We start from the raw sequence: 24,858 nt of genomic DNA on the forward strand, positions 1-24,858 counted from the left end.
TTTGTGCTTGAGAGGAAATTAGAAGACATTTTCCTTTCATACCTATTTCCAGAGCCAATTTCCTCATCCGTCCCTCTTTTACACATGAGCAATTTTAAGCAGTGTAAATAACACTATTTCTCCCTGCTTTTTATTTTAGGTTTCCTTTCCCAGCCCCCCTACCCTTACAATGCTTTGCCTTCTCATCAGAGAATAAATAGGCAGGAAATTATCCAGTTGCATTTTATATTCATTTTATCGTTAGTCACTACTACTTAATGTATGTATTTATGCAAATTTATGTCTAAAGCAAACGTTCTTTAATCAGTTCGCACATACCTGAAAAGCTTAGGTTTTCAATAGCAAATTAAATAAATGTTTCAGTGACCATTTGGAATGTTTGCAGGCAAAGTCCAGTTGTGTGAGCATACCGAGACAAATGCACATGAGCACACATCTGCACAGAAAGCCTCTACTCTGATTACAAAATATTATCCAAAAAAAAAAAAAAAAAAAGAAAAGTTGCACAACCTGACAACCTGAAGCCAGAGCCTAAAGTGATGCAAAATGCTGCACTGGTTTACACCTGCGGTGACAGGGGTACAGCTTGCATCCACAAACCAAATGCATCACATCTGTCTATCCACAACCAGCACACAGTAAGGGAATGTCCTTTGTCCTTTGCCTGCAAAGTCAAGTTTAAAGGGTGATCTTGCAATTCATCCTACCTCAAATCTCCACGACTGTTGCTGAAAAACAAGAAGTCCTGCCTATTAATTTCTTTTTTTTAATGTCTTTTTACCTTGAGTGTGCAGCATTACAGCAAAGACAAGGGGAGTTAGAAGTGTCTGAGCGCGGTGCAGACAAATCGCCATGTCACTCAAAAAGTGATCTAAACCTTTAAAGGCTTTTTTTGCACGCCGTTGTCATTAAGGCGCACCGCCTGCTTTCTGATACCAATGGAAACAAAGGAAAACCGGGACTACCAGAACCTGCAGCACTCGCATCCATGGGAGAGCAGCGAGCACCACAACAACAGCAGCAGCAGCAATGGCGAGGGAAAAAACCCTCATTTATAACCAGTGACAACTAAAACCTATGAAGTTTTTAAAAGAATGTGATTGTTGTCAAAAGGAATTGGGTACAACAATGCTGCGTTCAGCTCTGGTTCCACTCAAAGCCGTGGCTGAGGGGCTCTGGGAAAGCTGCTGGAAGGCTGGTGGGCACAGACCAGCAAGAAAGTGAATTTTGCATACTGTACGGATCATCGCTCAGTTCAGGGCAGTCATATTGAATCTGTGATCAACCAATTGTGCTTCATGAAACCGTCAGCCCTCATTTATGTCTAGCTGTTTTCTTCTGTCCTGCTGTAAACAAGCTCTGCTCTGAGCTGTCTCCCTACCCTTATCTGCTTACGAAGATCACACAGACAGACCTCATCAGCAGCCTTAGAGTTAAAGTTAAAGTTACTGCTTCCAGACAGCAGTCCCCATGCAAGCTGGAAGTCAAAAAGAAGAGCAACTTTGGAATGACAGAGTTTTAGTTCCTTTTAGGAAATGCATACCTTAGATTCATACACATACTGGCATGTTATGTCTCTTTCATGAAATTAAATTAGGTGTTCCTAATATGAACAACTGTTTCTAACATCAGCAAACTAGCTCAGCAGATTCATCCATGGTTTTGTTTGTGGGTTGGTTGTCTTGTTGTTGGTTGTTGGGGTTTTTTTATTATTTTTTTTCCTTTGGGGCCTTGTTTGAATACAGCCAAAAGAGAAGTAGCTGGAAATATTGCAGATCTGGTAGGGCTCCAAGAACCTAATAACGCCTGAAATGCTCTAAGGAGTGTAACAATGGTAAAGAGGAACAGGTATGTTGGCTTCTGTTCTCATTCACTTCAGTAAAAGCATTAGTCTTTCAACGATAAGCAGAGCACAGTTTTCAAATGATCCTCTCGCATAAAAAGGGATGGAGCCTCACTAAGCACTTATTCCTCTGTGAACTCACTTACACACACACAAATGCATTAGTTGGTATTTACAGCATTTAATTCTTACAACCAGCTGCTAAGTCCCTGTTAAGGATTTCCTTTATGCAGCTGGAGCTGGAACCTTTTCCTTTCTCGAAGCCTATTACTTTGTCTATTTAAGGGATGGCAGCCAAAGAGAAACAGCTTGATATTTGCACCTGTCTGCTTTAAGCACTCCATGTTAGATTTTGCAAACAAACTCTTCATTGCTAAAGAGAATGAAACTTAGTAGGGTCAAAGACGTTTTCAGCTGCCTCTGCAGCAATCAAAAATAAATAAAATTAAATAAAGAAATAACCTCATACTTTGTTTGTTCTAGATAGACAATGAGGCCAAAGGAAAAAGGCTGTGGAAAAGGAGCAGCTCAGTGTGTAGGTGGAAGATGTAACTATGTGTGTCTAGTCTAATAGAATACCAGGCACAGCTAGGCATGAGTGAACCTGCACACTGCCCACGCAGGAGCACGTGGGACAGCTTTTGCCTCTTCCCCTATAAAATGCAGAAACGCTTCAGAAAGAAAACATGTGCAAGGAATCCTTAGGAATTTCTACAAACTGGACTGCCTTTTGAGGACCCAGAGAAAGCTTTGCTACCTAGACGGTCAGACCTATGAGAAAATTGTCTTTAGACGACCAAAAAGAAACGTACTCTCCTTTCATGTGTATGCTCAGAGGTGTGCAAGCGTGGCAGAACAGAGCCCCACTGTAGCTGGAGTGTAAAGCAGTGAGGGCGTACATCAAGCGAGTAACCCTCGTGTGAGCTTTCAGCCTTACACAAACCATCTTAGCACGCTTGCTTCTTGCTAGGAAACAAACGTGGTGCTTTCAGTCAGCTTTCATTTACAATTGCACTGAAAGAAACAACAATCTCACTGGTGTATTAGCTCAGTTACTAAGAAGTAGTCTTTTTATTGCTTGCTCTTAAAATAGAAAAGCCCTCAAAAAACTCAAGCTACAGAGCTGATGACAAGAGCAAAAACGCCAGGGGAAGAAAAAAACTAGAAGGAAAATAAAACAAAGTAGAACATACAATTTATTAAGCAAAACATTGGTACTGCATTTTGATTTCATAAATTGTCCCCATTTGTACTTCCTGTTTAAACAATAACTAACATGATGATGGGTTAAATGAAGTTGAGATTGTCACAAACATGGCCTCACTAGTAATTAATGTAGTTTAATATGGTTGTTGGCACACATCTCACATGACAGATAATGTTCCAACATGTCACTGATAGGACCTTTCAGCGCAGCTTTAGGAGATCTACCAGGCATTGCCGAGGTTGGTTGGGTCAAAGGGTTGAACCATGTGTAATTCAGAACAGAAGAGGTCCCACGGTCACTCCACAAAAACAATTACACTACTTATTTCACTCCATCCCTTGCCCGAAATTCACAAGCCTCACAGTTTCAGCGCAGTCAATCTCACTCTGCCCTGGGGCTATGAGCCACATGAAAATATGTGGTGCTGTGTTTATAAATCTAATCAAAAATAGAAACAGTAGACAAGCACAATGAGGTCCTACTATGGATCATGGGAATTCTCTAAATTCTGAAGGCACTTTTGTTTAACTTCTGTGGGCCTTCTCCTACCATTACATTGTCTGGTACTCTCGTTAATCATCTCCTTGACTTGTCAATGCTATAAAGGAGCCTATGCGTCTGCTGACTTCTCTCCCATCACACTACAAATAATATTATGAAACAGCAATGCTAGGAATAGTCCCTTTAACTTTTCTCTTTGGAAAGCATGGCTTTTTCTTCACTTACCTCTTTCTCCATGCCAGCCTGCCCTTTCTCAGACCTGCAGCAAAAAATGCTTCCTCCTGCAACAAAGGAAAGGCAGTATATCTGAATTTTCAGTGCCCAGTAATTCATACCACTAGATTTAACACTCAGACTTGGAGAGCACCGGCCCGTAAACCTGCTAGGAGGGGGTGGGGGGGGAGGTCTTTCCTGGTGCCATCCCTGCTCTGACCTTGTCAAAGAGCAAAGGGATGATGTAGTGCTGCTCCTTCATTTCTTTTTGAAAACAAATTTGCATCAGATCATAAAAAAAAACCAAAAAAAACCAACAATGTGCTAATAAACATAAATGAAAAAATCATAATTTAAGGTCAGATGAAGCAATGCCAACAAGAAACCCATTTTAAGGGGAAGCAGTCGAGAAGGATAATTCCTATCAGCAGAGAGTAACCACTAAAATGATGCAGTTTACTGTGGAATACACCTTACCTGAAAACTACAATACCAAAGCTGTCAAACACAGGAACACTTCTGTGATCTGGCATTTACATGTGCCTCATTCCCTGAGCTGGGATTTCCATTGAACGGATGAAAATTTTCCTCTATTTTGAGGTTATAATTAAGCAAACTTACAATAACTTCACAATTTATATATCATGTCAGAGAAAAGGCCTCAATTTCATACCAGCTACTTTTGTCTCTAGGTGGGAATAAAATTTATTCATTCAAAATAGCCAGAGAGGTTGCTCCTGTGCCAGCTGAAATCAATGGCAAAACTCAGTCTGACTCCACAGTTGCAGGACCTGACCCACAACAAATAGCAAGCTTCTTCCTTGGCCTGGTTTTCCCTTGTGCATTTACACAAACACACTTTCAGGTTATTTTGCTGAGCCTGAAAACAAAACAAGACTTTGAACAATTAAAAATATCCCTTCAGAGTCCCTCAGAAGCCTTAGGTGACCTTCTGGGTCAGAAGATGCCCTGTACAAAGTACATGTTTGGCCCCACTTGAGGAAACTCTCTCTCCTGAGGGCACCAGGCAAAGAAGTGCCTAATTCTGAGTGTGTGCTTAGGTTTCATTTGAAACCAATACAATGGACAGTGGACAGGGCCACAAATGCTCCACGGAAAAGGGCTGCATTGTCACTCCAGTTTCTCTCTAATGAATGAAGGGCTGAGCTTTTGCCCAGGCTTTGCTGATGCTGAGAGCCTGCTGACCTTTGCCATCGCTCCTTGATTTTGGTGCCCTCCTTGGGGTGCCAAGGCCATCGAAGCGATGCCGGGGGCTGTGAATCCAGCAGCTCCTGCTTCTCCTAGAGCCAGCCCTGCCCACACAGCCCCTGCACCACAGCCCACAGCTGTTGCAAGGCTCCCTGCTCCAGGGCACTATGCAACATTGAAAATAAAGCCCCAGCACGAACCCGCAGATAGGTTCAAGTCATGTATCTGGTCATTGTATGTTTCAGAAAACAACCCCAGTCCCAATTCCCGATTCCAAAAACTGGGATGGGCTTTCAGAACAAGGTAGTACGTGCCTTTCTTTTCCAGCTTCTGGAACTGTACATCCACTGAATGAAACAGGTAACTAGTTTTAAACCCAATAGCATGGCATATTGCTTATTCCCCTTGTTCCCCTTATGGCATGTGGCATATGGGAACAGCAAAAAGGAACCACCTGTACGAACCAAAAGCAGCAAAAGCTCAAAAGAACTCCTTTCCCAAAGTAGAATGGTGAAAAGCTGCCAGCAGAAGAGAACTGACCACGTTAAAATAAACTGTGAACTCAACATTTTCATCCACAGTCAACATCTGTGCACTGTAGAAGAGCCAAAGATGCAGCAATAAGGACTTGCAAAGCCACAACAGCCCAGGAATCCAAACATTGGGTAGACTTGGAGTTTCATCTGAAAAAAATGTGATTGAGGAAATAAGGACAGCAAAGGCAAAGATAGATAAACAATGAGTTCAGAAGAGACATTAATAATGTTAGGGTCTAAACACTGATTTTCTTAGAGTTCAAGAACTTCCTCTAATTTGGGTTTTCCGGGAAATTTTTTAATTTGTTTGCTTTGGTGTGGGACACTTTATTGTTTTTTGTTTGTTTTTTTTTTTAAATTAAGGTGTTAGAAATTGCTTTTCCTTTTTCCTTTATAGTATCAAACATGTAACACATTCAACACTGCATCAACTGATGCTGACTGTGGCCTTAGTTAACCTCACCAGCCTATTTTCTTTAGCTGGAAAACAGTTGAATCATTTGCATTAAACTAGCTTGCAGTCCTTAAAGAGTACAGCAAAAACAGAGTACATGATCTTCTCAGCAATCAAAACACAACATAAAAAGTATTTGAGATCCCACCAGGTATTTTATTTCATACCTGGCTGATGTATTTTGCATGAATTAGGGATGGACTTGAGTTATTTTTAAGTCCATTTGTAGTAAAATGGCAAAGCAAAACAATTACTTAGATGTTATTAAATTGCTTATTCCACCTTTTTTTCTAATTTTTCGCCCAATTATGCTTTGTTTTTTCACAAGGGGAAAAACTAAGAATGCTAGATTAAATATGCAAGATATACTAATAACCTTCTGTAGCGAAAGTAATCTATTTTTAATAGAAAAAATGGGTGAATTAGAGAGATGCACAAAAACACTCTTTTAGCACCACAGCCCTATTAGCAGGCTCCCATCACTGGCCAAGGAGAGCAATGCCAGGCACAGCTGAGGTGTCAGAGGTTGCTGGAGGAGAAACAGCAGGTTCAGAGCAGGAGCAGCAAAGCAACAGTTTGTCATCGTGGGGGCTGCCCTCGCTCCTTCCTCACCTGCACCTGGGGCACCATTTATCACATGCTAAGAACCAGTGCTGTGGGATCTCTGTGCTACAATATAGGCAGAAACCACTGAGTAAATGATAACCCTAACAACCCTGCTTGCAATTCCCTTTGGACTCTCATAAATACCAGGTAGCCAGCCTTGGTCTTTAAGAAATATTTCTTCAGGGGAAAATTACACCTCCAGTGAAGAGAATCCATCAGTCACTTAAATTCAGCAGGACTGACCTTTGAAGCCAAAAGCATTGTGCTTATCCTCCTTTAATCATCAATTTTGGGAGCAGGTCCTTCAAAGTAATCTCAGATCCATGCTATATGTTTTATTTTTAATTCTTCTTTATTTTAATTCATAAAGAAAGGAGCTTACTGCAATGTGTCTTTAGACAATATGTCTTAAGACCATTAACACACTCAAAATTAGGCTCACATTCAATTCCTTCACTTGATAGGTTGTGATGTTCCTAGTCTTTTTCTGTGTGCCTGAAAAGATGAATAGATGATTTTTCTAATGTTAAACCTCAGTAGGCAACTAAGCACCACTCAGCTGCTCACTCACTCTCCCTTTCAGTAGAATAGGGATGAGAAACAGAAGGATAAAAGTACAAAAACTCATGGGTTTAGATACAGACAGTTTAGAACCATAGACTGATTTGGGTTGGAAGGGACCTTAAAGATCATCCAGTTCCAATTCCCTTGCCATGAGCAGGGACACCTTTCACTAGACCAGGTTCAAAGCCCCATGCAGCCTGGCCTCGAACACTTCCAGGAATGGGGCATCCACATCTTCTCTGGGAAACTCATCACCCTCCAATAAAGAATTTCTCCCTGATATCTAATCTAAACCTAATCTCTTTTAATTTGAAGCCATTCCCTTTTGTCCTGTCACTATGTGCTCTTGTAAAGAGTCCATCTCCATCATTCTTATAGGCTCCCTTCAGGTACTGAAAGGTCATGATTAGAATACCCTGAAGCCTTCTCTTTTCCAGGCTGAACAATCCCAGTTGCCTTAGCCTTTCCTCATAGGAAAGGTGCTCCATCCCTTCGATCATCTTGGTGGCCCTGCCCTGGATTTGCTGCGACCGGTCCATGTCCTTCCTCCTGTGCTCAGGGCTCCAGAGCTGGATGCAGCTCCAGGGGGGTCTCACCAGAGCAGAATAGAGTGGTAGAATCACTTCCCTTGCACTGCTGCCCATGCTGCTTTTGATGCAATCTGGGATACGGTTGACCTTCTGAGCTGCCAGAATTTATGTTTTTAAATGAGGGATAAAAAAGGAAAGGGAGTAGGGAGGGAACCACAAGTAAACAGTGATGCAAAAGAAAACAATTGCTCACCACCAACCGACTGATGTCCAGCCAGTCCCCAAACACCTTTCACCCACTCCCCTCACACTCAGTTTTATTGCTGAACATGACATCATATGTCATGGAATATCCCTTTGGTCAAATGGGGTCAGTTGTCCCAACTTCTTATCCTCCCAACCTTTTGCATAGTCCCAGCCCACTCACTGATGGGGTGGTTTGAGAAAGAGAAAAGATTTTGACACTCTGTAAGCACTATTCACCAATAGCTAAAACATCCCCGTGTTATCAACACTGCTATAACAAACCCAAAACACAGCCCCACACAAGCTACTATGACAAAATTTAATCTCAGACCAAACCAGCAATTCCTGTGGAAGCTGGAAATACCAAACTTTTAGGTTTTGTGTCACCATTCCAGTATTCCCATTTCCCACCAAATGAAAAGCAGCACACATGAACTTTGACCACACTGCTTCAGAGCCTGGCTTATGGATGATCAACTCCTGATGAAGTCCCAGGGCTCTTGTTTAAGAGTACTGAAATTTTTAGTGATCTTCAACTGAAAGTCACTGTTGAAGGGTTGAGGAACAACACCAGCCCCAGCCTGGACAAAAGGCTTTCCAGAAGAGGATGATGAAAAGCTCCCAGTCTTTTTTTTTTGTCTTTTTTTTTTCCAGAATTGCCCACTGCAAGTCTTGGAGATGGCTCAGATTAAGGTGGTAGCAGGCAGCAGGATTGAGTGACCAAGCTCAGTAAGAAAATCATGCTCCTCATGGTTATGGGCAAGCAAAAAATTCTTTTTCCTCCAGTTTTCCACTTGTAAAAGAAGCACAGCAATACTCATTACCTTCGTGATTCTACCAGCCATGGTGAATTTTTGCACACCACTCTGGATGCAATAACATGGTATCAGGAACCTCAGCACTGCCACTGTCCTTAATTTTCACTTCCCACCCACATCCCAGCTCTTAACCAGCAAAAAGAAAAAAATTATTTTCATTACAGAAAGTTTTGTGACTTGCAATTCTTAAATTACATGGCCTTCACATTACAGAAGAATGTTAAAGTATCGAGCTGCACATGAAATCCTGAAAAAAGAGATAAAAGTTTAAATGATTTTGCTTGTGCAGAAACAGCATTGTAATCTCTAAGCAGACATCATATACAAAGTAAATAAAAAAATCTAAGTATAAAATACTTACTATTAGTCAACATTGTCTTGGGACAAGAGCCCCAACTTCTTTTTAAAACTGTTTCTGAGTTTCCTCCCTAATTTATTTTCAGGGAACAAGTAGTTCATTTTCTGACTTTATTTTGTGTTTGCCATAGAGCTCAGTACTTCCTCATGAACAAGTACTTTTCATTTTCTGGTTACCACTACTGCTACATACAAAAGAAAACCAATCAGAAGTTATTTTCATGCACCCTGCAGTTTAGGGGATCAGTCTACAATGATTGGAGCATGGTTTTCCAAGAAAGTTTCACTGTAAATAGCACAATCTGCCCTAGGAAAAATTTAGTTTTGCTGTTTGTTAGTTCAAAGATCAAAATTTCAAATATATATATATGAAAGTGTAATGTTAAAGGGTTTTCCCTCTGAATTAAGTAAGAGTATAAGCAAGGACTCACTGGAAAATACAGGAAAATGCTTCCTGTAAAAGTTGCACTTGTTACATACGTCACTTCAGATATCAATACTGTTGCTAATAGATCAGGAGAGTTTTCTTTCAGTCAAAGAGACAGAAATCATACTGTATGAGCAGTCCCAGAAGGAATACCGCTAGTTGCTCAAAACATATTTCACTCGCCTCTGGCAGGAGTTTCCGGATTAGTGTCATATACGTGTCAACATGAAACAACATAGGCTACTTGTTCATACATTCCCATTAGTGCCCCTTATATCAGCCTATATGCCAGCTGACACTGACTATACATATATATCAATATATTCAACCCAGTGAGTGCACTCCTCTGCCAGGCACTTCTTAGTGAGACACAACCACTAAGTATAAATGAAGGGAAACTGAGGCAATGGCTTCTGTAATTGAGAAAGCGGAAAAAAGTAGACAGGGAATTAGGGAATTTGGTATGCATTTCTAATTTGCACACCACTAATTAGAAATGGCAGTGTATAAAGACGTATTTTGACTAATAAGCAGAGTTACAGCTTGGTTTTTGAGACCCAGTTAGCTCATAAGACCTAGACGCACATAGTTCAATGTCTGCAGTGGTTTCCATTAGTTTTCAAACAATAATAGCAGGAAAATTGTGCCTGGCATGTTTTAAACTTGGTATCTTCAGTCAGCAGCTAGGTGTGAAGTTTCTTTGTCCCAGACAGGAAATCAGCAATTGAAATTCTGATTTCAAGATCTGAATTCTTGGACCAAATCTCCCTTTGAAATAAATGCTAGTGATGTTTCATTTATTGCATGCAAAAGAAAGCTACCTCAGGACCTTGAACAAGCAAATAGTCAAACATGACTGCTTTCAAATTCCTGCATTATGGGATAGATGGCATGTCCAATAGGCCCAAAGCTGTTTTCTAACCAATGGAGAAACTGTAAAACTGATATGCCCCTCTGCGTGACTTCTTCTTATAGAGCAGAAGAGTCAGCAGCAATCCCATGACATGCTCTCCTTGGTAATGCAGCAGTTCAATAAATTCCTGCTGTTTGCCCCCTTCTTCTCTCCAGCCATTCATTCCTATCCTTGGAAAGCAGCTCACTCAAATCTCATTGGGCTGTATTTACTGTAAATCTAAGCCAGGTTAACAATACCTGTCCCCAAAACACCTTTTTTTTATTATTTACATTGAACCATTTCACTGGTCCTGCACATGGTTGTGCCACTACAGCCAGGGCACAACAAACAAATCAAGGAAAAAGATTATCCTTAAGTGAGCTTTCCCATCAGAGAAAACATGTACTGAAACTAGACCCCCATAACAACATTAAAGTTTACTACCAGCCCCATAAACTGAGATTCTAAAATTATTTATGTTCCTCTGCAGCAGAACACTGAAAAACTACACTGATTGATATTGTGAGACCTAGAATGGCATCTATTACCAATGGCATATTACAAGAGTTATGGCTAATTAAAATAAAATAAAAAACAAATAAACAAACAACAAAAAACCAAACAAAAACAACAACAACAAAAAACTTTCAATGAGGTAGCATCCAGCAATGACTTGAGGACTTAGAAACAGGAAGGAGACACATTACCATGTGCAGCAATCCAGCACACATCCAGAGAGGGTTCCCACACATTTTATGCGTGTGTCTTCTCACCTGTCCACTGCCTTGGAGAAGAGCAGGGCAGCCCTACTTCCTTCTCACCCATTTCGGTACAACTTGACGCCCCACACCTACTTCTCCAGTTTTGGAGTGGTGCAGTCTGTAAGTAAAAAAGCAATGAATTTGCCTTTCCTCACAGGGTCATCAAAAGGCTTACAGATCAGTGAAGTTTTTGAGGTTTTAATGGCATACTATAACATTTTGATAACCTTGTCTAGGAAGAAACAGTTTCACTTGACAAGTGGGTAAGTTGAGCCAGAAGACGCTGTTTTCTGAGCATCACTTGCTTTGTTAGGAAAATAAGTGAGGTTTGGATTTCTTGGCTTTTGCTTAGGTCACACACCCAATCTGAAAATAGACTTAAATACTGCATTTTTTCACTACTTCAGAAATGGGTTTGAAGAGCAAAGCTACAAAGCATGTCACTTACTCATTTAAGACACTACAGTCTATAGGTTCATTGACTGCCTAGTTAGGATTTGGTTTGGACAATAAGTAGAATGTAAAAGCATCTTACATATTGAGGAGAAGACATTAAACAAGGAGGAACTCTGCAATATATAGGTCTCAATCCTGAAAAAGATATATGTACACACTTTTTGCTTTCATGAATTACTTTATTGAACACAGCAGACTCATGTATAAGCTCACTCCCAACTGAGAACATTTGTGTGAAAATTTCCGCAGAACTGAAAAGACATGATTACACTTCATTTTCTTTCTGACCCCTCATCCTTCCTTCTCCCTCCCTCCAATACCAAACTAAGGACTTAGAGAACTCATTCTAGCATCTTTTCAGGTAAGTATAATTTCTCTGATTTGAGAGAACTATTCCTCATTTGGTGAGGATGAAAACAGTTTCAGATACGTACTGCTGATCAGTCACACTATAAAAACTAAAACCATTGAAGCAGACATAAGATAAACCAAACACTAAGCTCTTTTTCACCAGAAATTTCATGGTTTTTTCATACCCTAATAAACTGAGGGTTTTCTCATGAAAATTTTAACAGCAGACAATACAGAGTTAAAAACAGTGCTGCTATAACATGAGATTGTATACAATTTCTTGTCACCCTTATTCATTCCTATTCATGTATTGACCAGGGGTTAACTTCTTAACAGAATCCAAAAATTTAAAACTGACAGGTTAAAAGCCCTTACCAGTTGTCACTTTCTACTGCTTTTTCTTCAAGTGAAGCCTGTGCTGGCCTGGTTTACTAACTACCCAAAACAGGGGCCACAGATTGCTCAGTGGAGCAGTACTAACTTCCAGCTATTCACGAGCAGCAACTTTTGAGACAAGACTGATTTTGTCAGACTGTCCCTCTGCAGCCTACATGGTGATGTGCAGAAGTTAAACAAGGCATGGAGCCCACTGGGATCAATGAGGAGACTACCCCTGGATCTGGAAATCTTGAGAGGATGCTGTCAATATACTACAAGTCAATATACTATACAAGTCCCATCCAAAATGTAGGGACAGCAAGAAACCTCAGGAAATCCATAGAAGCTTGTAGAAACAGCAGAAGTGACCTTTGTGAAGTATTAATACTCACAGAGATACGTCACAGGTTGGACAGAAATTTACAAGAATTATTCATATGGAATGGTTATTCCAGATGATATTTTCTTGTGGGTTTTTCCCGTGATAGCTGAAAACATTAAAACTAACATCACTGGTTTACTTCCCTCCCTTTAAATCAATTCACCTCCTGAATTGTTAGCCCCAAAACTAATTGAGAATTTGCATAAGGTCATGTCAAACTCTTGTAGACTCAATCTCTCCCTCAGACTTCAAGAGATTATTAAAAGGGCTAACACAGCCCTGATCTACAAGTGAGTACATGATTCTTCACAGTGGCACCTTGCCTCCTCACGCCAGGATTTCAAAGAAACCTTCAGCAGATCTTCCATGTTGTTCCATCTGAACCAAACCTGTGTTTTCCCTCTGTACTTGACAGAGAGTATAGAAGGGCAGTAGTAGTAAAATGCAGAATGCAGTGCTTTCAGGCCCTGGCTGACTGATGTGGTCTTCCTAGTTAAGAATTTTCATGCTGCAAGTGGAAACCATCGCAACTGTGGCAACTGTATGTGGATCCTTGTGTCAGAATGGGTGGATTCATTCTCCTCCCACTTTTAACTCATGAATCATAAATGGATGACATTTCAGTCTGAATTTATCAATAATCCCATAGGTTAAGTTTAAGGCTTTGGATAGTTACTTCTTACACTTTACACTTTTGGCAAAGGTAATCTTTAAGGTGAAAAAGCAACTGTTCTTCCTTAAGATTCATAAAGAATGCCTTAAAAAAAAATCCCTTTTTTCCTTTGTTTCCTCTTTCTCCCTTTCTTCCCTTCACCTTTTCAATATCTGAATTAAGGATGTAAAATCTTGTCTTTCAAGAGATTTTGTAGATGCTTCCAGAGCAGTGGACAGTTGGACTAGGAAATATCTTCATCTGTTGAATGAGTGAAGCTGCTGGATCTCTCACATGCATCCCCACAACTGGGGAATGAAAACACAGAACAGAAAAGAACAGAACAACAGAAAAGAAAACAAAGATTATCACAAGAGTTTATGCTGCAGTGAGCTGTGTGTGGGAAAGTCACTGCTCAAGCAAAATCCAGCAGGACTCTCTGAGATCCCAAAGGTCCTCTGCAGTAGCAGGACTGCAGGACTGCAGACTGAATTTAACATGGAGCCTGTCCTTTAACTGCATGGCCACATGCAATTCCTTCAGCCGCTTAATTGCATCAGAAGAATGGATTCTCAATGTCACTTTATATGAACAATAAGGTATTGTAGTTTAATGCCAGCCAGCAACCAAGTCCTGCACAACTGTTCACTCACTTCCCACCTGTAGGATCAGGGAGAGAATTGAAAGTGTAAAAGAAAACCCGTGGGTTGATATAAAGACAACTTAATATGGAAAGAAAAAGTATCTCACACCAGCAAAGCAAAACCAGGAATTAATTCAGTACTTCCCATGGACAGGTAGGTGTTTAGCCATCTCCAGGAGGGCAGGGTCCCATTACATGTAATGGCTACTTGGGAGGACAAACACCATCACTCCAAACATTTCTGCCATCCTTCTTCTCCCCAACTTTACGTGCTGAGCATGATGCCATACAGTCTGGAATATCCCTTTGGAGATATCTGGATCAGCTGTCCTGGCTGTCTCCTCCCAGCTTCCCATTCATCCCCATTCATGTCTCCTCAGTAGTGTGGCAGCATGAGAAGCAGAAAAAGGCCTTGGCTCTGTACAAGCTCTGCTCAGCAATAAGAGAAACATCTCTATGTCATCAACTCTGTGCTCAGCACAAATCCAAAACAGCCCCATACCAGCCACTGTGAAGAAAAATAACGTCCCTCAAACCAAAAACAGCACATAAGGAAAAGTGGACATTAAAGCTTGCCTCTAACCTTGAGGGCTTCTTTCTTTCCCTTGTATTAAACCATGACAACTTATCTGATAGAACAATAAATATGATATTAGCACTGGCACTCAGTAGCATATTATAAGCTTCTTAGCACTTTATTCTGCCCTAAAAACACTGTTTCATGCCAATAAAATAGACTTATCTATGGTGTTTGGCTAGAGGTCCTGAAGTCCATACTTCTGCAGGGAAGGAAAGCATTTCCTCTTGCATGCAAATAAAGTCTTTAAGGTGGTGGTTTCATGAAGAAAACAACACTTCACTGTATTGACTCATTTTTTCCATCAAACATTTACAATGATAGTACAGAAAAGCAACAGGACAGATCAGAACTAGGAGTCTTCCTGGTCATCCCATCAGCAAAAACAATAGACATGATATTTTTCAAAATAGTTGCTTTGTTTATAATAAATACAATAAAATATAATGTACATAATTCTTACAAGAATTATAACCACTTTTGTAGTCTTTAATAATGAGTTCAAAGGTGGGTTCACCTTAACAAAAAGATGGATCTGGATTCACTATCCCATAGATCCCACAACAAAACACTTGCAGATATTCATGGGTTAAAATCACTAATTTTTGTTTTTCCTGCCCTCCCTCCCACAAGCAGAAAAAACACAGAAAGGAAGGAAATTTCAGGAACCAAGATATTCTGACTGAACCAAAAATCTTAGATTCAGTTCTTGGTTTTGATTCAGGTTCACTGTGTAATCTTGGACATGTCTCCAAGTTTAACTGCTAAGATTGATGGATGGCATGGACAAATAAGTTGGGAAAGCTATCCAGACTAGGGGACCTGTTTCAAACCCCCCGAGTCTGTCATGCCTGAAACAGAAACTAGATTTTGAAATAGCCACTGGGAATACATCCTAGCAGCAAAGCCATTCCCTGGAGGGGAACTTACTTTGACAGTGCAGGAAAAGTTGCAGGAAAGAAAAGGAAAACTCTGCTCCAGCACAACTGGTTTGGCAGAGGATTTGAGTTTTTCCACACACTCAGCCATGGCTGCACCTGAGCACAGCTACTGGGGTCATTGGTTTCCTGTGATGAGGAAAATGCATTTTTAGAAATTTAATTTGGGGTGAGAAGGAAAGTAACCTAAAGTAACTTAAAGAGTTTCAGCAAGGTAAAACCCTTGTTACAATGAAGAGCAAGCCTGTCTGGCATCCTCCAAAAAAAATCTCAACCTATAAGCTGCCATCTGGATGCAAGCTGACCAGGAACACGCAACCTCCCTTCTCCTGAAACATGCAAGGCAATTACATGAGTCTAGATGTGAAGTGTACACTTCATACCCTATTCATCTCCTAGGAAACAGCTTCCTTTGGCACACAGGCAACAGGAAGAAGCTGGTTTCATATCAGGGTGTCAAAGAATTTGCTTCAGGTTGGACCATGAATGTTCGTCCTTGATGCTGACAAGATGCCTTGAGAGCAGCTTCTTTCACACCATCTGCAAATGGTGCTACTGAATACACTGAGTACTTTCCAGCACTGAGCCCAGGGGCACAGTTTTCATCTCAACATCGCCAAGTGAGGAAATTCTACTTCAGTGTCCTAGACCAAAAGCACCACAGGTGCAGAAAGTTACTAAACACAAGCAGCTGCTTCATATAACATAAGGATACTTGAAAGGGGTAGTGAAGGAAATTGAGAAACTTTGTGTGGGTGTAAAACATTGTATGAGCATGGATATAGAAGAAGGAGGCCATATGAAACCAAATCAGATAGGGCTTCATATCAGCAGTAAATTTGCCTGTTCTTACATGAAACTGTTTCAGGTGATAGGAGGAAAACTAGTGGATATTAACAAGTATTTTGTACCAGGACTTAGGCCTCCACAGACTGTTACCCAAAATCTTTTAGCAGAGCTACATCATTCTATACTCATAGAGGATAAGTCTCTGACTTATGTGGAAAACTAATTGGGTTTTTTTTAATGCAGTTTCTCCCAGCAATTGTTACACTCAAGAAGCGAGTGTGCTCCAAATCCCGAATTTAGGAAGCTGCTGGTAGTGATAGTCCCACATTCAAAACCACAACACCGTGTTGAGTTCAACCTCTGTTCGCATTTCAAAGAATCACAGACTGGTTTGGTTCAGAAGGGACTTTAAAGATCATCCAGTTCTAACCCCCCTACCATGGGCAGGGACACTTTTCAATAGACCAGGTTGCTCAAAGCCCCCTCCAACCTGGCCTTGAACACTGCCAGGGATGGGCATCCACAGCTTCTCTGGGCAACCTGTGCCAGTGCCTCACCTCAATGTCAATAAAGAATTTTTTTTCCATCTAACAAACACCCACCCTCTTTCAGTTTAAAGCCATTACCTCTTGTTCTATCACTATAACCCTCTGTAAAAAATACCTTCCAGCTCTCTTGTGGGCCTGCTTCAGAAACTGGAAAGCTGCTCTAAGGTTTACCTAGAGTGTTCTCTTTCTCCAGGCTGAACAACTTCAACTCTCAGCCTGACTTCACAGGAGAGGTTCTCCAGCCCCCTGATCATCTTTGTGGCCCTTACCTCCTTCCAACAGCTCCCTTCTTATATTTGGGGATCCAGAACAGTAACCAGGTTGGGTGTCGTGAGAGCAGAGTAGAGGGGCAGAATCACCTCCCTTGACCTCATCACCCTTCTTTTGATGCAGCCCAGGACACTGTTGGTCTTCTGGACTCCAAAAACATATTGTCAGGTCATGTTGAGCTTCTTGCCAACAGCACCCCCCCAGTCATTCTCCTCAGGGCTGCTCTCAATCCATTCTCCACCCAACCTTATTTGTGCTTGGGATTGTCCCCATCCAGGTGCAGGACCTTGTACTCAGCCTTCACAGGGTTCGCACAGTGCCATCTCTCAAGCTTCTCGAGGTCCCTCTGGAAGGCATCCCCTCCTTCCTGCATGTCACCTGCACCAGACAGTTTGGTGTCACTGGCAAACTTGATGAGGCTGTCCTCAGTCCCACTGTCCAGCCACCAACAAAGATGTCCCCAGCAGCAACCCCTAACACCTCTTGTCACTTGGAGATGTTGTGGAATTAAATTCTTTGCTCCTGTTTGTTTCTATTCCTATGTAACAATATTTCAACTCAAAGACTAACAACACAGTGTGATTTATGTTTGCACAGTTATTTTTGAATATTTTTATATATAAAAGTTAACTAAAGACAAAGTGAAAATAGCTGATAAAGATCTTTCTCTTTCCTTTGTATTGCTGCCATTAATACTGCAAGTTGTTTCTTAAATACTAGCCAAAAAATTAGACTTGTTTGGGAACTAGTCAAACCTGTGTTCCTGGCTTTCCAGTAAAAATTGTCACAAGTTAAGAGACTCACATATTCTCAGATCCTCCTGCCACCTCTTGTCCATCATTATCCCAGATTAATGCCTGTACCTCCTTTGTTCTGCAACAGCCTTTGCTGACAGTTCTGCAAAAAAGTGTTTTACTGTACCGCATGTTGAGAAATGCATGCCAACAACCCTCCTTCTCATTTAAGTTACCACAGAGGAGTCACATCATGCCGTTTTCTCTGGGTCGTTTGTGCAATGCCAGGTAAGGCAGGATGTGACTCAGCCATGACTGGGTTCAGAAGTAGGTCTCTGAAATCTTCTGGTTTTAGTTTAATTTGGGAATTCTTGGGACAGGCAGAAAAAGGAAAGTGAACCAAGAGAAAATTAATGATCAGTGGTCTAAACCTTGGTCTTCTACAAAACCTCTGTGTATCCCTTCCTCAGAAGGCATTGATTCCTTAAGTCCTCTGAGGGGTGTAAAGGAGATTAGGGAAACTGATTTTCCCTCTCTTTCTATTCCCTTCTTTTCCCAGTTCCACAGAAGAAATCTCCCTTTCCTCCAGCTCTAGGCTGTTTAACATTAGAAAGCAATTGTTCTGTCAGCAGCACCTGGAAAAACTCTTCACAGACAGAAGATCATATCACCTCTTTTTCTTCTAGTGAGGGCTTGGAAACCACCTTCTCATGAACCAGGCCTCAGCTTCCACCTTTGCTTTGAGACAAACCCTCATTACACTTTGCCTAAGGATGTCCTGAGCTCTGAAAGATGGCTTGAGGCCATCTTTCACAAAAGCCAGAGAACCTTGCTTTGCATTTCTAATCTCAGAGATACACAAAAGCATACACTAAAGTTTTGATCAAGGCCATGGAAGGCTGCATCTCTTATACATTTGTAATTTTAATATAAAACCATAAGATACACCTGTTCACATTCCTTTAGCCTGGAAAGTCACTTTCTCCTAATAGTTGAATGATATCACAGCTTCTCTTACACAGTGTGGTGAAGGTGAATGAATTTCATAGCACTAAATTTTATAGAATTTAACTGAACCTCGCATGACTTGCATATGGATGTCAAATGCAGCCACATTTTAATCCTCTGCTATTCATGAAAACAAAGAGCATATATATGCCTTTATCAATTCCACTATTCCAAACTAATCTTTGCATGGAATACTTGGCATTAAGAGACAATATTTATACTCAAAATAAGCAAAGGGATGCATTTCTATTCCATACATTGTTTTATCTCACAGGATCCCTCCTGCTACGTTTTATTAGACTGATATGACTTACAAATGTCCCTGCAAATACAGTTCTCCCATACACACCTACTGTGTAGGCACAAGTGGACCCCCTAAAAGGTGTAACAGATCCAAAGAGGGAACAGAATGACCAAAGAGGAAAGAAACTGGAAGCATATTATAGCACCTTTTAGGACAATTCCCACATTTTTTTTTCCAGGTAAACATGTCTGATATGAGCACTTTAGTCATGCAGAGATAGATGACACATTTGTGTGTGGGCAGAGGATGAAATTGGGTGTGGACTGCGTGCCTCTGCAATAAGCACAGTGATAGGTCTAACTCAGCACCAGAGGCACTGAGTCATCTGTTCAGAGCTTAGAGTTCTTCATCATTCCCTTTATCACATGGAAAAATCCTGGCTGGATTGCCTGAAAATCTTTCCTTGCTGGCTGGGGCCCAATCTGAGAGAAAGGGCAACAGCACAGCAGGATTTAGACACACACGGAAATCCTCCCCAAAGTCTACTGATTCATGGAAAGGGATTGAATACCCCCACAGTAACACCAAGCACTCAGAACAGTTATTTTGCTTCTTTCATCCTCCTACAGAATGAGCATAGGTGAAAATAAACAGGCTTGTAAGTATCTTAAGTGACACTTGAAGGATTGAACTCAGAGGCAATTGAAAAATCCAAGCAAGTAACCCAGTGTATGGAAGTGTATAGCGAAAAAGCACTATCTAATTTTGGGCAATGATCACTATGATCACCACAGATGCTGACAGTGAGTAAGCATCTCTATATTCTGATATCATGCCCAGTATCAGTTTCACATTTTCTTTTTCCTACCTTTTCAACACAAATTTGTAAATTAGCTACCTGCCAACAAACCCAATGGCATAATGGAAGAAGTACTCCCTTATTCTTAAAGCAAAAACACAACTACAGTCAATCTTAACAGCCTGAGCAAAAGAAAACCTGAGAAAATCTTATGAAGACATGACAGTATCACACAATAACACCACAAGCAAGATAGCTGCTGTGGCTTTACTTCTTGTACCACCTCATAAGACCATGGCATAAATCTGGTATATATAAATATTCCTGCTGTAGGCAGGAAAAAAATATATATTGTTACTGCATAATTTCCAGATGCAGGACTTGACCACTTCATATAGGCTGTCAAGTGAGAAGCATTATAGGAGAGGTATATAGCAGAGGAATTTCATTACCCACACCACTAACAAGGGCGGGGGGAAAGGTGGCTCTTGTTAGAATAGGTATTGCTCCCAATTCTTCCCCAGCAGATAAAACATACACACACTATGGCAAGAGCAGATTGCAGGGGATGAGCAACCAGAGGAGTGGCTAATTAGCCCCTCTAATAGAGAAGTAACTGATTAAATGTGCCAAGTTCAGGGCTCTAGGCTGGAGGTCAAGTCCATCTTTATGTGCAGTCCTCCTGCTTTTGCTGTCACTCAGAAGTGGCTTCTGCACCAGTAAAACCTTTCAGATCAGATCTGCTAGATAATGCTGGTATCTAACTCCTCTCTTAACTCTGGCTTTGTAGTAATCTTAATTGGTAATCAAGTTCTCAGAGAATGGTTTGTCTGTTGAAGAAAGCAAAGTTTCTGTTACAGCTTAGAGAGCTTATCTCCTTCCTGCCTAATGCAGGATTTCTTTTTCTTTTTGCTGAAGCAGCTGGAGACCACCACCATGGGAGACTGGGAAGTGAGCTGGATGAACTCTGAATCTAACAAAATCACAGTTTCTGTTTTCTCAAAAAAGCCTGATCAAATGATTAATGATGAGAGTGAACCATAACTGAGACATAGGCTGATCCCAGAAAGTGAGTTAAACCCAAAAGTTCACCAGCACAGATTTTTATATTGATACCAAAGATCAATTTGGTCAGAAGGTTCCTAAAACAGAAGTCAGAGTGAATGACTAAAATCTGGGTAGACAAGATCCTGCAGCAGCCATCAGATAAAATCAGTTAAAAATGCAGTTTGTTACGGAAGTCAGCCAGCTCCCTACATGTCCCAACAACAGTACCCCCAAAAATGCAAACCCCAGCTGCATGTAAATAGACAATTCAGTTCTTCACATACACTCTGGCTGCCTCTCATTAGCATGAAGCCTACATGCATTATCATGGTTTGTAGAGGTCTGACAACAGAAGCCCAAGCAATGTTATCTCAAGGATTCCTTGTGCCCCCCAGGCACTCTCTGTGCCCTCCACTGTCTTTGTGCAGCAGTTGGACCATGAGCTGACTGCAAAGGAAGCCTTTTGTTCTGTTTGCAGAAAACGTGTGAGTGACGACAGCAGCAGGAATAATAAATATAAATGGTATTACGCACACATGCAAACAGCCCTGCGGAAAATTCAGCCATAGGGTGAATACCCAAATTTTACTTGTCACTTAGCTATTTATAAAGTCAAAGAGACTCAAAAATAGCAAAACATATTTATTCTTGCCAAAAACGTCTCCCAGAGTGGACGGCCCCAGGGGCTGAGATCTGAACTCTGCTCCAAACAGCAGTGGTGCCTCCCCAGCGGGGAATTCCCAAAACAGGAAAGATACCCCAGAGCTCACACAAAGCCAGGAGATTTGGCTCCCACGCCAGACTTCCTCCAGCTGTCAAGACAAGTGTGTCATGGTTAAAAAACCTGCTGTGCTCTGGCTATTTCCTGCTGGAGCTGTGGCAGGCTGGGCAAAGACAAGAGGAGCTCAAGGGCTCTGTTGAGCATCTCTGGCCCAAGATCAGAAGCATGCACCCAGCCACATCCTCTCCAGTGGCATCCAGAACCTCACAGCATTGCAGACAAGGTCTTTTATCAGTCACTATAAGCCTTCTACCACCCTTTTTGCAGTAATGGCATGACTCAAGACTTCATCTGTCGCTCTGCTGGATGCACTCCTCCTTGTCACCACTCCCCTCAGAGCCATACCTGTGAATTACCTTTTGCTTCCAAGGTACAAGAAACATCCTTTTGGGGTCAGCACCCTGCTGGGGATTATTAGCGTGCAAACTGAAGCTTTAAACAGGTTCATTCATCACGGAGGTTATCTCTTTAAGGGATGGGGTAAGCCCTCAGGAGGGGTGATTTTATCTGCTGATATAAGAGTGGGCAGAGAGAGATCTGCAAGCTGTCCCAGGCCAGTATAGACTCAGGCTTTAAAAGTCCCATGTGGTTAAACAGTGACTCATGGCTGATCCCTACCTTGCCTGTCAACTTTCACCACTGCTTTACCATTGCTAGAGCATGACCAAAGACCATAAGAAGAAGTGAACCACGTTAATTTAGAACACACCACAGCTCCCTCAGCTCCTGTGAAAAACAGAAAATCTTGAGGCAGTGGATATTTTATAACTTCTTAAAATAAACCTTAAACATAATGCTTTATTTTTTTACATCACCTGCAAAAGAAGAATTAAGTGGAGGAGCACAAACTGAGCGCTAGCAGGCTCTTAAAAACCTGTGTTGGATTCATTTGCACCCAAGTCTTTTCCAAAGAGTACATGTAAATATACATATAGGAAGCAATACTTAGATGCACATTTCCACACACGTGTATAAATATGCAGTAGAGCGCTCCTCTACTGTGGCATCCTTTTAAACATAGCATCACTTTAAAATCCTTCATGAGCTGAGACACAGACCAAGCTTACCTTCCTACTTCCCAGCTTCTCTTCACCTTTTGAAACCGAATCCTCCTTGCTGTCTCTATGGTGACAGTGACGTCCACGTCCCCCTGATGAGATGGCTGCTGGCACGCACATCAGGTGCCAGAGCAAATCCGTCAGCAATAGAGACCTCTCCAGCTCCTCCATGGGACAAAGATGCTCTTCTTCAGAACTCAGACAAACAACCTGGTAAGGAAAACAGTGTTAAGGCACTATCCTGTGTCTAAAAGAGTGGGAAACTGGGTCTAAATATGAGGTCTAAAATATTTTTTACTTTTTGCTTCAATAATAATTACTGCTACTTGGGAAATAAATGTGATAGCACTGCTATCAAAGAGCATATCTAGATAACCTACACAGAATGGACCAATTAAAGGTAATTTCTGCCAGAGGGTTTGACAGTGAGAAGATACTTGCGTCATGAAGCAGAGGTAGCTGATAAGCAGCATGATGAAAACCTCCTGCAATGCCCATCCACCTGGCACATGGAACCAGCAGTGACAGAAGGATGTTTCTTGGCACATGGTAAGTGGAGAGAGGAGCAGAGGGGAGATTTTTATTGAGTGCTAAGTGAGAAGCACCAGGTGGGACCTGCAAAGGTGTATCTTTCAAGCAGCCACAGGAGGTGGCTCCAGCGACTTTCTCTCCTCAGGAGAGACACAGTGAGTCACTGGGGTTGCAGAACACCAGCTATTATATACAGGCCTTGCTATATTTTATGGTGCTCAATAACCTAGTTGTTGAAACACAACCCCATTGTAACATGCTGTCCTGTAGCATCCTATAGGCCCAGCAAAGTATGTTCAGTCCCCACCAGCTCTTCCCTTCTGACTGCCCAGATGGGGGAATATGTGCCAGGGAAACAGCTTTGGCTTTCTGCCACAGTCCACTGCCAGCACCAGCTGATACTGCACACTCTGTAGATGCTCTAGATTGTCTTTATCTTTAACAGACTTTTTGTAGGTTTGCAGCTGAAGGTGTCTGTCACTGCTCCATGTCACTGCAACCCTGCTTCCCAATGCAGGGGAGGAGATGAAGGTGTTTGTGGAAACAGGCTTTGCCTTGAGGATTTTAACTGTGCAAGATACCCTGCTCCAATCAGCTAACTTACTGTTCTTCTCTGATAAAGTTATCCTCTCAAAACTTAAGGGTCCTATTCAATCCAGATAAATATTTGGAAAATGAAATACAGACACAGATTAGTCCCATACTTCCCTAAGTTTCCATGTCCTTTTTCACTGATCAGACAAAAAAAGAGATATTCCATCATCTTAGAGATGAAGACTGCAATGGCCAAGCAAGTACAATCCAGAAAAGCAATAATAATAATAATAATAATTTTCAAAAGCAATAAACACAATAGTACATGACTAAAACTTGCATTGCTGTAATGCATGCTAAAGATCTAGTCTCCAGAGTGGGTTACTGACGTACCATACCTAGTGTTTGGATTTTTTTTTTTTCCTGTGTGCTCTTGTTCATATTTATCTATCATCCCTCTTCTGGCACTTGGATTGTATATGCTTGGAATTAGAGAGTACTTGTTGCTCTCTGCATACTGCCCCCTTCTCATGTTTGAGTGCTGGACCCTGCCTGATTAATGCTACAATAATATAAAAGCAAGGCAGTTTGAGAAAAAATACAAGGAATGTCCAAAACAAGACAGTAATACAAGACTTAGTTGCATATATAACCCATGAGAAGTGAGAACTCCATCCAAATGATGCAATGCCTCAGTCTGTATGATTAGTAGGCACAGAAATCATCTTTTCATCCAAAGTAATGGAGTTTTCTCTGCATTTTCCTCCCAGGAAACAAAAAAATGGGAACACCAGTTATAGATGTGCTGCAGCAGCCAATAGATTTGTCTTTGAACAACCACAACAGAAACACAGAAAACTCTGTCTCTCCTAGTTCATACAGAGCTAGTTTCAATTTCATAACAAGGAGATATAAAAAGCATCCCAATCAAATCTCAGGGTGCCTAGGTCACAGGAATAAGAAGGGTTCTA

General features: G+C 41.4%; 1 protein-coding gene across 1 annotated transcript in view; it reads right to left on the reverse strand.

Annotated features, from left to right (window-relative positions):
- The window catches only part of LOC102100973 (uncharacterized), a 263,975-nt gene that overhangs the window by 157,972 nt on the left and 81,145 nt on the right, over window positions 1-24,858 (reverse strand). The window contains exon 2 of the mRNA XM_088053539.1: window positions 22,832-23,032. Coding sequence (XP_087909665.1) covers window positions 22,832-22,993 — 162 coding nt within the window. The 5' untranslated portion in view covers window positions 22,994-23,032. The remainder of the gene's footprint in view (window positions 1-22,831; window positions 23,033-24,858) is intronic.

The sequence above is a fragment of the Pseudopodoces humilis genome, chromosome 1, assembly GCF_049639895.1.
Source record: "Pseudopodoces humilis isolate 2021_Gansu_Grassland_sample_001 chromosome 1, ASM4963989v1, whole genome shotgun sequence".
Classification (NCBI taxonomy): Eukaryota; Metazoa; Chordata; class Aves; order Passeriformes; family Paridae; genus Pseudopodoces; species Pseudopodoces humilis.